At 43.0% G+C, this 18,452-nt stretch overlaps 1 protein-coding gene across 1 annotated transcript; it reads right to left on the reverse strand.

Annotated features, from left to right (window-relative positions):
• Positions 1–9,804: 9,804 nt before the first annotated feature.
• On the reverse strand, positions 9,805–10,898 carry LOC120387547 (protein DPCD-like). Its single transcript, XM_039508463.1, has 2 exons — positions 10,820–10,898; positions 9,805–10,220 (listed from the first exon to the last, which is right to left on the reverse strand). The coding sequence occupies exons 1-2, from the start codon at positions 10,896–10,898 to the stop codon at positions 9,805–9,807; spliced, it is 495 nt and encodes a 164-aa protein (XP_039364397.1).
• Between the last annotated feature and the right edge of the window lie 7,554 nt (positions 10,899–18,452).

Raw genomic sequence — 18,452 nt, forward strand, 5'->3', positions numbered from 1 at the left:
CAGCCCCCCAATCAACTTCTGCCTACCCCCGCAGTGCCTCCTGCTTTCTGGCGGCCCCAGAGATCAGTGTTGCCCCACTCCCTCCCCGTGCCTTCCGCCTCGCGGTGTGCAGGGAGGCTGGGAGGGAGGGGAGAAGGAGCGGGGACGCGGCGTGCTTGGGGGAGGGAGGCGGAACTGGGCAGGAAGAGGCGGGACATAGATGGAGTGGCAGCGAGAAGAGGTGGAGCAGGGGTGGGGCCTTGGCGGAAGAGGTGCAATGGGAGGAGGGCCTGGGGCAGAGCTGGGGGTTGAGCGGCCCCCAGCAGTTTGAAAAATCAGCATCTGTGTTTGCATCTCATCCGGAGGTGATATGTACCCAGTCAGTAGGGGAATAGCTAAAATCCCCCATTATTACTGAGTTTTCTGGGTTTTTTTAGCCTGTCTAATATCCCTGAACATTTCACAAATGCCATCACCGTCCTGGTCAGTTGGTCGGTAGTATATTTCTATTGCTATACTCTTCTTATTCAAGCATGGAATTTATGTCCATAGAGATTCTGTGGTACATTCATTTAAGATTTTTACTAAGTTTGACTCTGTACTTTCCTTCACATATAGTGCTACTCCTCCACTAGCACAATCTACTCTATCATTCCTGTATATTTTGTACACTGATATTACTGTGTCCCATTGATTATCATTTTTCCACCAAGTTTCTGTGAAGCCTACTATATCGATATCCTCATTGTATTACCAGACACTTAAGTTAGACATCTTAGTATCTAGTATTTAGTAAACATCTTAGTATTTAGACTTCTAGCATTTGTATACAAGCATTTATAAAGTTTGTCAATATTTAGTTTTCTGCCTTCATGTGGTGTAATTGAATGGGATTCTTTTTTGTTTGACTGTTTCTCTTCTGTTCTGATTTGTAATTTATCAACTTCCATCCTCTCCTCTTTATGGTATATAGAGAATCCCCTTTAATAAATCTTCCCCTAAAGGATGTCTCTGTTCAAACCGAGTGCTGCTTCGTACCTGTCAGCTTTTCCCCAGCCCTTAATTTAAAAACTCCTTTTTAATTTTACATGCCGGCAATCTGGTTCTGTTTTGGTTTAAGTGAAGCCCATCCTTCCTGGATAGGCTCCTCCTTTCCTGAAAGGTTCCCCCGTTCCTAATAAACCTAAATCCCTCCGCTGAACACTATTGTCTCATCTCAGTGTCTATTTATCATGACTCTGATTCTGGAAAGACAGTTCAAGACAATGTTTAATTATATGCTGGGTGGGTTTTCAAGTGTTCAGAATTGGCCTAGATGCTCCCACTAAAGTCAAAGGGATTTTACCGTGCATATGATGAGAGCAAAGGTAAGTCAGCGCTGAGAACTTTTGAAAATCCCATCCATTTAAGTCAATGGGGCTAAAGCACATGCTTAAAGTTAGGTACTCGCTTAAGTTCTGTTCCTGACTAAGAATGGATTTAAGCACATGCTTAATTCCTTTTTTGAATTGGGACCCCTGTGATTTAATGGAATGTTGTCACCGATTCAGTCAACTGAGTACAAATTAACAATGTATTGGTCATTATGGACATGGCTTTTAAATAGGATCTGCTCTTGGGTGCTGGAGCTTACCTGCACTTTCCTTTTGATAGTTCTATAAATATGTTTTGCCCCTTGTAATCAGATCTTGTTGCTTATTTTTTGAGGACTATAATTTGTGTATTTAATGTTATTTTGGCATTTCCATGACAGTCTTACTGAGCTCACAGGTAATATGCACTTCCTGACATTTCCTTCTTTTGAAGTCATCAAAAACAATTTCAGATTTATAAATAAAAATGTCCTAATGCATCTAATATTTGACTGGGTCTGTCTGCTGCCTGACTTTTTAGTGTTTACACCAGGTGTCTTATGCCATCAAGGAACCAAACCATGAATAAATTTAACAGATTTTGTTTAAATTATCCCCCAAAGAGTTAGAAATGGGAAATACTATCAAACATTTTATAGTGTATAAAATATTAGACTGTTTCACAAAGCCACCGCACAACATTACAGAATGACAATAAAATATTCACTTATATGCAAAAGTAGATTTTACAGGGTCCCTCTGAAAACAATTTTTGCATTGACTAGTCTTAAACTTTGATCATGCAAACACTTGTGCAAATACATGCGAGCGGTGCCATTGAAATCAGTGTGACCATTCAGGGGCTTAGCATTAAGCAGATATGTAAAGTTTGCAGGATCAGGGCCTTAAACTGTATATATCCCTGTAAGTTTCAATTCCCCTGAGAAACTGGATGCGGCTGGGGAATAATATTGATCTTCAAGATTGGTGTAATTATTGTAGCACATATATTGGCATACGGATTCTCCAGTGTGCAACATTTTATTGTACTTTTGAGATCCTCTAAAGGATGACAGTTTCTTATTATGACTTATTCTTTGCAACATCTGCTTTTTCTTCTGTATCCAAAGCTGCCATAAGAGTTGTCAGTCTGTGAAATAACAATGATAATAGATATGCATTTATAGAGCACAATTTTTCTAAAGATTTCAACATTTCTTACAGACAATAGCACCTCTCATTTATAGATCTCAAAGCACTTTATACATCTGGATAAGGATGATTATCTCAATTTTAGATGGAAAAACTAAGGAATAAAGAGGTGAAGTACTTATCCATGGCTACTGAAAATCCTCATATTGCCAAACTCTAGTCATCTGATTTGAACTGGGCTTACAACAGGTTAATACCCCTGTCACATGACAGCAGTCAGACTTCACTGATTCTAATGGCTCCTAATACAACACATATTAGTTACTGAAGTCTTACAAAACTTCCATGAAACAGATTATTATTATACCCATTGTACAACTGAGACGTAGCGGTGAAATGACAAATGAGACATTGGTAAAGCAGGGAATAAAACCCAATAATCCTGACTCCAAGTCTGTGTGCTTTAGACATTAGACCAGGGGTAGGCAACCTATGGCACGCGTGCCAAAGGCGGCATGTGAGCTGATTTTCAGTGGCACTCACACTGCCCGGGTCCTGGCCACCAGTCTGGGGGGGCTCTGAATTTTAAATTAAGCTTCTTAAACATTTTAAAAACCTTATTTACTTTACATACAACAAATAGTTTAGTTATATATTATAGACTTCTAGAAAGAGACCTTCTAAAAACATTAAAATGTATTACTGGCACGCGAAACCTTAAATTAGAGTGAATAAATGAAGACTCGACACATCACTTCTGAAAGGCTGCCGACCCCTGCATTAGACCATACTTAGCAACAAAAACAATGTCTGACAGTAAAATATTATGAATATTACCTTTGGAAACACCTTCAAAAAGGGAAATCAATTCTTCTGTGAGGTCACTCATAACCATAAATTAATACAGGTGCTGGTAGGAGAGGGAGAGAAATGAGAGAGACTTTAAAATGTATCTCTTACATTCACGTTGCTAGAAAAAAGGGTAGAGGTCCAATTACTTTTCTACCCTTGGGATCTCTGTATTTTTTTTAGCACTCTGGATGCCCTAATGGCAAACTCCACACACAATCTGGGGTATGTTCTCATCTTGCTCCATGGGACACATGTCTGTAATACTCATTAGCATCAACGGGAGTTAGGAAGAGCATAAATCTTTGCTCACTCCAGAATATATACCCTGATGTACACCATACCACATCAGCTGCTGACTGAAGAGAATGAGGAATTCCAGCACCTACAAAGTGTACTTGAAAGTTCCTAGACTAAACAGTCAATCCAGCCAAAAAAATCAGGGATGAATTTCTACTCCAGACGAAGGTTCAGAAACACCAGCTGTGATATAGAGATGCACCCCCAATGGACAGCTATTGGTTCACACAGGAAGTCCATAAAATCCCTAGGAATCCCAAGTCAGCTAGTCAAAATCTCCAGTTCCATCAGAAAATCTAAAGAAGAGATAAACAATATACATATTAGTAACTCTGCACTAGTACAACTAGGGAAAAATATTACACTTTGCATATAAATAGAGAGAAATTCAAAAGCCAAGTAGCAGTAACTATACTATAGCTGACTTACGATTTGTGATTTCTTTGGCATTGAACCTAACCAAAAATCATGGTGATTTCCAACTACAAATATTTCTGGAACCACCAGACTTGCTCCCAAGTGTACATTAAATTAAGTGAATGCTCAAAACCTGTATAAAGCCCCAGAGGGAAAACTCAGATCAGAAAAATTAACATTAGTCTTAGGAAGTCACTAGGAACTATTCAAGTTGCAATTATAAATTGCAATAAAGAAGGAACATAAGGGCTTTTTTTCTCTCTCTCTCCAGTGAGCAGGTGTTATATGGTGTATAGGTTAGAGTCTCCGCAATAAGTAAAGTAAGTGGTTGCCCTTAAATTTTGCTGTTTCCTTAGGTAAATTAATGACATTTCCATAGTATGTGCAATGATCCATCCTATACAAACTTCAGAGAACTACTGGAAATATTGCAAGTATTGAGGTAATGTAAACCAGTTATCTAAGGCAAAGCTGGAAAGTTATCTAAGTGATCACTTTATTAGTATCTGCTATATAGAATATGGGCCAAAACTGAAATGCCTAAATGTAGACACCTAAATCCATATTTAGGTACCTAAACAACCGTTGCTAAATTTTCAAAGCTGTGGAGCAGCTCTCAGCTCCCTTTGACTTTAACAGGAGTTGTGATTGCTCACCACCTTTGAAAATCAGGTCATTGTTATTTACTTAAATATGGATTTAGATGCCTAATTTTAAGCAACTAAGTTTAAAAATTTGGCTTTGGCATATAGTATAGAAATACTATAGTCTCTTCCACACAATATTTGTTTCTATAGTTAATAAGAAAGGATGGGCTATCTGGCTCATATAAGTTAGAAACCTGTACCAAACTGTTGCTTAGAGCTTGAACAGTACCAAACCTGAACTTTTATCGCAATTTTAAAGAAAAAATTTGTTGTTGTTGTTGCATTTCTCAGTTTGGGTTTGGAAAATTAAAATATCACAAGGAAAGCTTGTTCTTTGACATAGTGATAGGCATTAAAAAGGCAGCCTTTATCAGGAGATATCCCATCCTTGTACTGTCAATACCATTGTATTTTCCTTTATTTAAAGTAGAAAAGAATGAGTGGATCCTGCTCTTGTTTAAGTCATTGGGAGCTTTGCCATTGACTTCAGTGGGTGCTGGATCAGGCTATTATGCAGAGCATGTTTCCATGAATGTTTCCAATGAATGTTGTAACTACTGGCAATTGTTGACTTTTCAGTGATGACCACTGTATTTCTGACAAAACTCAAAACCAAGGGAGCATGGGAATTCCCACAGGAAATCGTGTTCCGCTGGAGTTTCCAGCCCAATAACTAGACCAAACTTTTGGAATCTCATCCAAAATGAATTGAGCCACTCAACCTTATGGGATTCACCCTCTTCTAATTATAAGGAGGGAAGTTATATCCCAAGTTACTGAAATCAAGGCATGGAGACTCTATAGGGAAGCATAGTACTTTTTAAATCATCCCCAATGCAATTTGTAAAGATCTGTCACAGCAAGTACTGACTTCAATGTAACCTGTGAGATGGGATAGGGGCAGGCTCGGAGAACACAGGAATTGTCATACCAGCTCAGAATGGTGCTTCATCTACTCCAGTAATTTGTCTGTGACAATGGACAGCACCAGATACTTCAGATGACTTTGAGGAGAAATCTCTCTCTCTCTCTCTGTGACTATAACCTCCCTTGACAAGTACCTTACATGGAAACAATAAAACTGACCATCAACAGAAGGGGGCGTCCTGGCCACAAATAATTGGTTATGGCTAGGAGAGAGCATTTTTATTCAAACATATAGATTCCCCAGTCCATTCATCTTTCCTCTCAGCAAGTGCGCACATCTCTGTACACTGGGTTCAGTGCAGGCTCATGGGGACACTTTTTGCAGGAGCACTTTGCTGAAATTGGAATGACATTGTGCAGTTATGAAGAACCACACCGGTGATGGTTCATGGCCCCGTGGTGTGGAACCTTTGCAGGATGGCAAGATGGTCTCATGAAGAGAGAACAACATGGTATTACTGCCTCTTTCCTTCATCCCACAGTTTAGAAGCTACTTGTTTTCCTCTTCTCTGCTCTGCTTTTATCTCTATTATATTCTTTTCAACACATCTGTGCTGGTGACTGCTGATGGGACAAGTCCTTGAGCTGCCCCCAAGCATTTACACCAACCAAACACTCACCGTGGAGTGGGTTATGTTCTAAGCTTGTCTGCTGTGGGTATTTACTTTGGTGGCATGACCTGGTACCCTATATTATTGTATTTTTTCCCCTCTCAGTCCAACATTAACACCATGATAAGCTTTCCTGCATTTCTGCTTTGATCATATAGAATGTAACATATAGTTCCGGTAACACAATAGCCTTTAATGTAGATGAAATAACTACAAGCCCTCTTAGAAGCTGGGTTTAAAAAGGGAAACCAATGTAATCAGATCCCTCTGGCTGGACAGCAGTCTGACAAGGGTATTTGGCAACCAGTCAATCTCTATTGTTATTAGATGAAACAAAGCCTGTGTTCTTTAGTCCTTGACCTTAGCTGCAGCCACATACTCTTAATCAGACCTTAATTTAACACCTAAAATGGTCACAAAAGGGATCAGTCACAGGCTGTCTGTTTAAATACACACGGCTGATATCATCTAAACTAATATAACCGCATTGCTGTGTGCTGGGTGGATGGGAATTGCCTTGTAAATCACAGAGCAGAACAACCTGCAACATAATAAAATAGCAACATGCCATTTAAGGTTTGCAGCCTTCAATATTTAAAAAAATCACCCTCTCTCTTTCTCTCTGTTTTGGGTAGTTGGCAGGTAATGGTGCAACTTTTTTCAGGAAGAAATGGCATCTTTGTCAAGTTCTGATTTTTCTATGCTGCTTCTCCTGTGACTTGGGTATTTTTAACTTCTCTGCGAGGGACTCCTAATTCCGTTCCACCCTCATGGAACCCAGTGCTGCATTACAGCTTCCAGACAGAGCTACACCACTACTTTCCTGGTTTTCATAGCAGAAACAATTTATACAAGTTTGTAGCCTTCATTCAGAAAATATTTATTGACAAGGTTTTCATGTTTTGTGTTCAGTTCTTTGCAAAATTACACAAGATTTCTTTAAATATTGAAATATGAACATTCACATTTTTGCATGGTTCAGTACAAAATTTGATCATCTTCTGAACTGTGAAATTTTGAAAAATGAATTTTTTCACTCAGAAAGGGGTTATTTGATGGCCAAATTTTCACTCCAAAATCAACTTATTTTCAAGCAACAAGCAAACAAATAAAACCTCATGGTATTTTGCTGTTTTTAAAAAAAAATCACAACTTCATGAAATACAAAAAACTCAAATTCTGAGCTTTGTGGATTTTCTTGGAGTCCACCTCTACCCCAATATAACGTGACCCACTATAACACGAATTCAGATATAACGCGGTAAAGCAGCACTCCAGGGGGGCGGGGCTGCGCACTCCGGTGGATCAAAGCAAGTTCGATATAACACAGTTTCACCTATAATGCGGTAAGATTTTTTGGCTCCCAAGGACAGCGTTATATCAGGGTAGAGGTGTATTTTGCACAACCTTAACTGGAAGTTATATCCAGATGTCTGCTCATAATTCTTAACCTGATCAACAATGATGAGGCTCAAACTGTGGTTAAGTGATGGGCAAAGCAATAAAAAAAACCATCATCAACAACAATAATAGAAATAAATTATATGGAAGCAGTGTGGTCTAGTGGATAGGGACTCAGGAGACGTAGATTCAATTCCCAGCTCTGCCAAGGTCACACAAGGAGTCTGATAGAACCGGAAATTCAATGCAGGTCTCCTGAATCCAAGGCTAGCACCCTAAGCCACTAGACCAGGGGTCGGCAACCGGTGGCTCGCGGCTCACCAGGGTAAGTACCCTGGCAGGCCGGCCTGGTTTGTTTATCTGCCGCGTCGGCAAGTTCGGCCGATCGCGGCTCCCACTGGCCGTGGTTCGCGGTCCCAGGCCAATGTGGGAGGCAGGAAGTCGCGGCCAGAACATCCCTCGGCTCGCGCCGCTTCCTGCCTCCCGCATTGGCCTGGGACTGCGAACCGCGGCCAGTGGGAGCCGCGATCGGCCGAACTTGCCGACGCGGCAGATAAACACTCCGGGCCGGCCCGCCAGGGTGCTTACCCTGGCGAGCTGCGAGCCACCGGTTGCCGACCCCTGCACTGGACTATCCTTCCTCTCTAGCAACCTGAGCCAAACTAATAAAAGTCAGTCTCAAACTGAAATAAGAATGTCTACATGGGGTTTGCGCAGGTTTAACTAAATCAGTTTAAAAACACATCTTTAGTTGGTACAAATCTGGGTATATACAAGGACTGAGTTTCAAGTTCTACAGAGGAATTTATGGTTTTATTCAAAACAAAAATGTGGGGGCTTTGAGATAAGGGAGTCATCTGAACCTGAAACTCTCAGGGCTTGATTCTGTGTTGACTTACAACTTGCATAGTCATTTACACCTGGGCAAAGTGGGTGTAAGATGCTCTCAAGTCAGAATGGAAGCATTCCACACTTGACTTTCTGTGTCTAAATGACTATATAAGGTCAGCCAAGAATCAGGCATTCAAAACGAACCCCAACAGGTCTGAATACAAGCAGAGAGAAACCAAAAAGCTTCACACTTATCAAGCCACAAAACCACCACGTTTTTCACAAGTCGGGTGCTAGCAAACTTACTGTAGAGGCTGAGGGTGAAATCCCAGCTCAACTGAAGTCAATGACAAAAGTCCCATTGACTTGAATGTGGCCAGGATTCTTTGTGTATTTCCTACACAGTTCTGCAGAACATGAACTCCCTCAGGTTCCATACTGAGTTCATGGGGAATTCGGAGAGCTCAGCACCTCACAGTAGGTGCCATTAGCAATGGCTGAACTTCTGAACATCCAACTGTCTGGTTCAGACAGGTTTACCCAGATCTCAGTGGGCTGGACATGTGATTAGAAATTTCACAATGGTTTTCCATACCTTCTGGTTCTGGCCAGGTTGAAAATACCACAAAAAAAGATTTTGTAGTGATATTTTCACTTCCCAGACTAAAATCAAGGGGTTGTCTACACAGTGCATTAGTCTGCACTAAACAGTTATAAATTCTAGTCTGCACTAGCATGTCATACACTAACTGGCTTGGGTGGACCCTCTAGTGCAGACAAACACAACGTGTAGACAAGCCCCAAGAAGTGCAAAGAGGAGTAAATGCACTTCAGTAGTGCTTTAGAGTTTGGTTCAAGTTTTGGGAAAATAATAATTGTCACTATCTCTTCTACAGCGCTTTTCATTGTGGATCTCACAGCCCTTTACAAAGGAGGTCAGTATCATTATCTCCATTTTTTCTGTGGGGGAAACTGAGGCACAGGGAGGGGATGTGACTTGCCCCAGGTCACCCAGCAAACCTCAGGCTTTCCTACAGATGTGTCCACACTACATGTCTGCACATGGAGTTATTCCAGAAAGAATAGTTATTGCTGGATAACTTCACAAGAGGACCTTCTTCACTTTATTCCAGAATAAGAGAGTCCACATATGGATCTATTTACAGCCGCCCATAATTCAAATTAACTTCTGTGCGTCGATAAGCCCTTAGTCCCAGACTCACTTGAAATTTGCCTGGGGCTTGCTGAAAGGCCTTTGTGAACTTATTTAGATCTTATAGCACCGATCTTATACCCTAGTGGTTTCACAGTAATTAAAATGATAGACTTCAATAGAATTTACTGTTTCTTGTTGGTGGTACGGACAACACAGCAGCGCTGCTCCTTCTCCCCGGAGACACTGTAGACCTCTTTGGGGTAGGGCAGGTTCCGGATGCGCCACTGGAAACTGGTCTGAGTGTCTCTCCTCACGAAGATGGGATTGGAGCTGCTTTCCTTGATGAGCTCGGATTCCAGCGCTACCGCAGTGTAGCTGGTCGGCTGTCCCACCTCAACCTGCCACTTGCCGGAGCTCCCCAGAGCAGTCTTCTCTCGCCACTTTCTAGCCAGCAGCTGGCTGGTCTTCAGGTCGTACTCCTCAGCCATCTCCAGCCCATCCTCAAACAGGTAATGGACCTTCCTCTTCCCGTCTTCCAGCAGCGCGCTCTTGCAGGCCCTGCGCAGCCGCTCCAGCCAGCTCGGCCCCACCCTAAATCCTGCAGTAGCATTATTGTAAGCATTGGGTCATTACAGTAGAATATGGTCATGTTTTTTTTTTTAAAAGGGTTCACAAATCCAGATGGACGTTTTAGTGAACCTAGCTCAAGTCTGACGTGAGTGTACCTGGTCCACAACCTGTTGAGATTTCAGAAACTCCCACGACAGCAAGATTTGGTCTGGTTTCAGTTTTGGTAGGATTGGAAGTTTTGCACAGCTCTAGTTGAGGCCTTATGCTAGTGCAAACACTGTGTTGTTCTGAAGGAATGTAGATTATCCTGCAGAAATGTCAAGGTCTGCCATTAAGACATCTCTCTCACACCTCCCCACGAGCAGTCTACATTACAATGAGCACCGTTACTGAGATGACATGTAGTAAGTAATACAGCACCAGAGAGAGCACAATTGCTCTGACGTATTCCAGTAACATGGTGTTAATGTGCCGTTGGCTTTCTATATTTCAGCACCACGGCATCATTGCTCAGTAGTGCAATCGTACAGGCAGAGAGGTTCCTGCTTCATGAAAACACAGCGAACCAGCTTACATGCTGGTATCGGACACTGGGCCAGTTGGGTAAAATCACCACATGCATCTTACCTAGTGACTTAACACTAGGATTTGAATCCAGATTTTTGACTTCAATTAGCTGTGGATCAGACCCTGGCCATAGTCTCATTCATTTCATACTCAGCCACAGTGTGTAAAGTTAAGCACTTGTATGTCTTTGCAGGATCAAAACCTAGCATATTGACTGACCCACTGCACCCTCAGGTGAGCTGAAGTGGGCAGGTTCTCAGCTGGTGTAAGCTGATGTAGCTCCATTGCTTGCAATGGCCCTATGTTGATTTACTATACATGGCAAACTGACACATCAGAGACAAATGAGGAAAAAGGATGTGCTTATAAAATATTGCAGTGGTGCTCAACCTTTTCCATTCTGGGGCCCCGTCCCTATCTGGGGCTCCCATCCCATCTAGCAATACTGGAAGGGCATCATCATCGCATGCCCAGAGGCCTGTTTCCAACCACCATGGATTCACAGATTTCGTTCTACTCGACTTTACGGTTAGGCCACTCAGCCTATGCTCACCATGCAAACTCTGAAGTACTCATGCTCCTTAAGAAGATATGCCACTCTGTGACCTGGCTTTATACCGAAAAATGGATTAGAAGTAAGAGATGAGCGATGAGCAGGAACCACCAAATTCATATCCAAATGCCCATTGGACTAGATGACCTCCTGAGGTCTCCCCCAACCCTAATATCCTATGCTTCTATGATTCTATCCACCTCCAGAGTTCTCCAAGGCTTGGATCAAGGTTTTTAATCAGACTCATCTCTAATTTTCAATAAAACTGGACTGGATCTGATAATTTCTGTAGGAAAAACTCCTGATATAGCACCATAGATAGAGGTTGTTCTGAATACAAGCTTCCATAAAGTCAGTGGGAGTATATACATGTGAATTCTTGGCAGGGTATGGATCTGCAGGATGGGGTAAATTCACTAGGACCCAGATTTTTGAAAATGGCAAGCTGAAGTCCACGTGCAAAAAATATCTGTGTAAATACAGTTGTGTATTACGATGAGATTGCACGTCCATATAAAATAATTGCACGTGACGAAAGTGTGTTGTCATCCAAGTGGTGGCTGCATATCCATTATCTGATAGGCATACGCGAGCGCTGCAAGGGTGAAATTCTCCCCTGTGCAGAGGGTCAGCGCAAGTCCTGTGCATCATTCAAGTCTGTGTGGGACATAAGTCATGCAGAGGTCTTATTCTGGAATTTGACTTTAACTGCACATGGAAATGCAGGCATGCACACACACACATTTTTGCCTTTCACGATTGGGTCTTTCTGCCTTTTCAAAAAATTCAACCCTGGATGTCAAGTTAATAAGTGCATCTGGAAGAGGGGTCATCTGGTCATGAATTCCAGCCTCATTTATGAACCCTAGAAGGGATAGTTCGGAGGAGGCAGTTTGTTGCCATTCCTAGGCTGGTTATAGCTTTCTCCAAGAGCAGTGTTGCACCTACTGACTCAGCTGGCCTGGAAGTAGGGGGACCAGATGTCCCGATTTTATAGGGACAGTCATGATTTTTGGGTCTTTTTTTTATATAGACTCCTATTACCCTGCACTCCCAGTCCTGATTTTTCACATTTGCTGTCTGGTCACCCTACCTGAAAACGCCAAATGGGAGTCAGTTTTAGAGGAAAATGAGAAGACTAAGCAGAGCAGGGAGAGAGTCATCTCAGCATTAATTGCTTGTTATAGGGAGCAAAAATTGTAACTAATCACGACATGGTTGTGCTGCTAAAGCATTTGAAAGCTCCCCTTCCCCAGATGAGCCATATGGAGGCTGGAAATGTAAATATAATTCGTAACTCAGAGCAGCATTTTATTACCCGCTTTTAAGAGGCACAGGGCGCCTGTAACCCTCAATATGAAATTTCCGTTGGCTAGAAATACATTCAGCTCAGTGTTTTGTTTTATTCTCCCTGTGGTACCAGTATGAGAAAGATAACATATACCCTGCAAAATGTCGCTCGCTCACTCAATGCTGAGGATAGAATTGGCTGGCAGATGAGGTTTTCATAGTCACACTACTGGCTTCCTCACATTGTGCACTGGAGGGGAAAGCAGACATACCCTGGGCTAAATCAGGGATGCCGAGTGCCTTTTGAGCAACTGTAGCTCCCAGTGGAGTCAGTGGGAAAAGCAGGAGTTTAGCACCTCTCTGAATTTGATGCTTAGTTTCAGTAACTCAGTAGACACAGACTGGGCTGTCCTGATATCATTTATCATTACTTTTTGTATTTTCAGTAGCACCCAGTCATGGACCCCCCATGGTGCTAGGTGCTGTACAAACAGCGCAAAATGACAAACCCTGCCCCAAAGAGCTGACAATATAAGACAAAACAACAGATGGATACAGATGGAGGATGGCATGCCATATGTGAGGCAGGTATGCCATTTATGTCTGTTAAATATGGTGGAGTCGTAGAAGGTGTCATAATGATTTCTCATTTATAGCTTGAGCCTGCAAGGTGCTAAGTGCTCTGGCTCCATCCAACAAGACATTTGAGCACATGCTTAACTTAAGCACGTGAGCAGCCCCATTGCAGGTTGAACGCTTCACTTTTATGACACTGGCCAGTATGGAGGTTTCAAGTTTCCTTTAGAGTGGTGGAAGTCTGCAGGGGGCAGGGTGATAAGGAATTGGGAAGGGCTGTAACCAAAGAAGGTCTGGCTGGCTTTGGATTCATGGGTAGAGATTGTCCCACTCCATCTCTCCCAGGCTGCAAATAAGTCCCCCGTTCACCTGTCCTGCTTCTAAGACTTGCTCCCTCAACCTGCCTCTGCTGCCAGTCTTATGGCTTCCCAGTGCAGGGAAGCAGCAGGCAGAGAGTTGCAGGCACAAATGGCACAGAGCCCAAAGTGACTCTGCTCGGAGACAAGCCATTGACGGAGGTCAGACGGGGAGAGACCAGGAGTTTCTCCACCCTCTGGCCAGGAGGGTGGCTATTGATTCATTCTCTGCAGGTCACGGGAGGTATAGAGAGGTTGGGGAAAGGGAAAGGCAGGGAGGGCGCCGGGGCCACAGCAACAAGGGAAAGAAAGCTGGAGAGGGACTGGAGACAAGCGACTTCATCCTTAGGGTGGTAAGGTGAAGGCAGGGGGAAAATGGAGGGGGTGGGTTAGGCATCAGGGATCAGGAGTGTATGTTGGTCAAAGAATTCACACGTCTATTAGAATTATTGCTATTATTTATTCTTTGTATTGTGATAGTGCCTAAAGGGCTTCCCTGCTGAAGAAATCAGGAAGGTATCGATTGCATGATGTGGTAGCAGAACATCCACCACGGGATCTGCCATTTCAACGATTGAGACACTCTTTCTGCAACTCCCAGAGAGCCAGGTTGGGTTCATTTGTAGGATATAGTAATAGCCATGCAGACAGCTCAATGAACAATCAGTTTAATCAGAAACCACTTCTGTCTGTATTGAGCTGGAGCCGCTTACATTCCTTTGCTTTGGGTTTTGGTGTCTAAGATCATTTATGATAAGTGTGTCGACCTCGTACATTGGATTTCTCACAGGAATGTGGCTAACAGGGAGGATATGCTTCTGTCCATGGTCTCACTGCTTCCATTCCTCGTTGTTGCTGTTGCGTGGTTCTTTTACATCCAGCGTATGTGCAATGCCAAGCGATACTTCTGAGTGGTGTCCTGCAATATTTGATACAACCTTCATCTCTCATTTTGGGCTGGGCCAGATTGCGACCTGGTTATGCTCCTGTGCAAGGGAGTCCATTGACCCAGTGGGGCAGCAGCCTCAGAGGGAGGATTCACCCTGGGTGTCAGGGGACAACAGGTGATAGATACGTGCCATCCTTTCCTGTGGTTCCCTCACAGGGGAGCAATGTTAATCTCCATAAGAGCCAGAACAGTGGAGATTGTCCAGGACTTGCACTGCATCAGCATGTCCTCTGGGTACTCTGACTCCAACCCATTTATCTGGGCCTATAGCCACCTAGTAGATTGGGAATTGTGGGCAGATTGCCCCCACCCCACTTTGTGCTTCCTGCTTCTGGGCCCTTCATCCACTGAAGAGAGCTCTGAGGGTCAGATTTGATTCTCATGCACAGGTTCACCCCCGCTGAATTCAGCGGATTTCGGTTTTGCCAGCTCTCATGATTTTATTGTGAGTCTTGTGAGTCTCACGCTCCAGCTCCTGGATTCATGTGAAAATCTCAGCCATCATTTGAAAAATAAAAGGCAGATTCTAGCTCTCAGGGTTGCAGAGAAAAGCTTGAACATATGAACGGTAAAGGCTTAATATCAAGAAGCTGAAATAATTTTTTTTTAATTCTCATGTGTGTTTAGACCACCTTGTGATTTTTCAGGGGCTGATATGATATTTGAATGACTGGCATTGGCCATGCTGGGGTTTATATGAATGTCACGTTTGAATTGGCACTTGGGTGCCTGGTGCAGCAGGCGTCGAGGTTATCCAGGGGACTTTGTGTGACACTTTTCAGTACGCCCAGATGGGCTGCATACATACATAGCTCCTCTCTTTTCAAGCTTGTGGAATGCAGAATAGGTTCCCTACCTGACTTGGGTGCACAGCAGGTAGAGGCACATCACAATTATATACTGCATCCAACAGAATAGCTTGCAGGGGGTCCTAGATTAAAAAAAATAAAAAGCTTGATTAACTCTCAGCTCAGCATGAAGCCAACCAAGGCTAGCAGTTTCTGAGCAAAGACCTTCAATGGTGACTCAGGGCCCAGTTTCAAGAGGTTGGAAGTTGAAGGTGCTAAGTGCCTCTCAGAAGAGCTCAGTGCCTTGCAAGACTGGGCTCGCCATCATTTCTCACACCTGTGAGAAGAGGTGTCCTCCTGTATCACAGCTGAGCTGCCCCGGTCTTGTAAAATGCACTCCCACCCCATCCCTCCATGACACATCTCACAGACAGGTCCTGGGCTCAGATAGAAGGCCTCAATGTCTAGTTCTGTCATCGACAGAAAAACAAACGCTATTGAGCCAGATTCTGATCTGTCATGCCCCAGCAAATCCTGAGTCACTCTACTAATTCCATGAGGTTATTCTGGATTTATGCTAGTGTGACAGAGCTCAGAATCTGGCCTATTGCTTCTGTATAATGCTCCTTGTGCTTGTCATGCTATTTAAAGCCTAGGAGGTGAGTGTGGTTGCCTCTTTAGTACAAAACAGGAGGGTTTGCTTTTGTTGCTCTCATAACGATGTCTGAGAAGAGTGCCTAAGGATTGAATTAGGGGTGGGTGAAGTTTCCAAAGGAAACTGCAAAATTTCTTTGTGGTTCCCAGATTTTACAGCTACTGTGGTGATGGAATAACCACCCTGTTACTGTGTCCTACTGACAGTATCTGGAAACCAGTCTCAGGTTGGTAAACCAGGGGTCTCCAACCAGGTGGACTAGTATAACTAGCTTTTGTCACTGGCCTTGGCTGGTGGATTGCCACTCACTTGGTAGTCCCTATTGCAAACACCCTCATGACCATGCAGCCCCAAAGCTGCGCTGGGCCCTGTTGTGTTATTATTGTCTACCCCACATTTAGTTGCATGTTTGCTCTAGCCCGCAATGGAACAGAAGCCACGCCAAACCTCGGTCTCATGTGATCCACACATTCTGGGATTCATCTCTCAATTAAACCACAAAATGCATGGCATGAGTTTAGTCACTGGGTCTATAGTCCAATATTATTTTTTTGCAAACAAAATTCTCCCGTGGCCTAGATTTTTGCGGCCCTGGCTCTCTGACAGAAGAGGTATAAACGCAAGCACAGCTGAGGTCTTAGCCCGGTGGGTTGATACTGTTTCCCCAAAAAAGTTAGGAGCCACCATGCTGCATGTATTTCAAACTTTTTGCTGCTTTTATGAAATGGTGTATTGTTCACAAACAGAAATTGTAAATAGATTAGATTAATTTAGAGAAATACCTTTTAATCTTGCAGACAAAGGCACAACAAGACCCAGTGACTGGAAGGTGCAGATTTTTGACAGTGAGGGCAATTAACCACTGGTACAATTCACCAAGTGATGTGGTAGATTATCCATTGTTTGATGTCTTTAAATCTAGTTTGGATGGCTTTCAAAAATATGTTCTAGCTCAAACACAAGGTATGGGCTTGGTGCAGGAATTACTGTCTGAGATTCTGTGGCATGTGTTATGCAGGAGGTGAAGCTAGATGATCATAATGGTCCCTTCAGACCCTTAATTCTATGAATATGACTCTACAAGACCCAGAAGACTCCATTGTGATCCATCAAGTAGTCTCTGTTAGTTTTTATTGGTCTCTCTTGGTTTCTACTGGGGGAATAGTAGGCTAAGGCACCAATAAAACAATGAATCTCTTGTTCCATTCCAGACATGGTCACCTGCTTGAACTAGTAAGGAACCATATGAAAAATTTCAACCAGGAATTTGTGTGAAGGTAGATACTTGCATAACCTTAGCTCTCCTCCATTGTGCTTATGCATTATGGTACAGTCCTTAGACATTTGCTATATATTTATTTTCTACATCCTTTGGCATGTTCTTTGGGTCTGTTGGGTGGAGAACAAAGCAGAGTTGTGTAGTGAAGTGGTTTGGGGTCCTGGTTTGCTTGCAATTGTTGTATGAGGTGGTATGAAATGAGCTGGTATCACTGTGGAGGTTGGATGGTGTGTGGTGTAGAGAGAGGTCTGTGGGAGAGGAAGAATGTTTTGGGAGGTTATGGCACTGGGGTGGGACCTATTCCTGCCTCTGTCCCAGAGTTCCTTTGTGACCTTCAGCAAGACACTTCTTCTGTGCCTGAGTTCCCCATCTATAACATGGGAATAGCAATGCTCCTTGACCTCATAGGTGTGTTGTGAAGATAACTTCATTATTGTTCTTGGGCAGCTCAGATACTATGGAAATTAGTGCCACATAAAAACCTATAAAGATATGGGGTGGGTGGGAACCCTTACTCAGACAATGATTTGGATGGTGTGCAGTGGATGAGGCATGGGACCATATACTAAACATTGATTATAAAAAGAAATAGTGGACAACTGCTTCATTTGCTGAGCACCATCCATCCTGTGCACTGAATGAGGCTGGGTCCTGCAGAAAAAACCCCACTGTAAAGCATACCCCCAACCAGGCAGAGTTAAGGGTGCACGAGCTACAGTACTATTGTCATTTCCCGACTTTTGAATGCTTCACTTTCCAGCTTTGATGTTCTTTTAATGTAGTTTTATTTGAAAGGAATAAATATTTAGGGCCTGATTCGCCCTAATATAAATCCCGAGTAACCCAGTGAACTCAGGGGAGTTACATCAACAGGAAACTGGTGTGAGCAAGAGGGGAACCAGACTTCCAGTCTACAAACTATCCATCAGAATTCCACACAAAAGCCCAGTGTCTGACGCGTAGGTGGGTATCAGATAAAATACAAAACAATGACAACAGTGCATTCTTCTATGGCCACATCACAGCATGTCACTCTTGTCACGTTGAGTTACATTCGTCTGCTTTTCATTATGTTATGTTATGCCTCTTGACACAGTGCAACACACTGTAAGTAACATAAAACGACCTCCAAGTATAAAAAAGAGCACAGCTTTTGACTGATTGGATAGTGGCTATAAATTCTCAAAGAGAGAGATGGAGGTCCACTTCATTGTACTGAACAACAACTGCACAGAACTTAAATTAAA

The sequence above is a fragment of the Mauremys reevesii genome, linkage group 20, assembly GCF_016161935.1.
Source record: "Mauremys reevesii isolate NIE-2019 linkage group 20, ASM1616193v1, whole genome shotgun sequence".
In the NCBI taxonomy this organism is placed as follows: domain Eukaryota; kingdom Metazoa; phylum Chordata; order Testudines; family Geoemydidae; genus Mauremys; species Mauremys reevesii.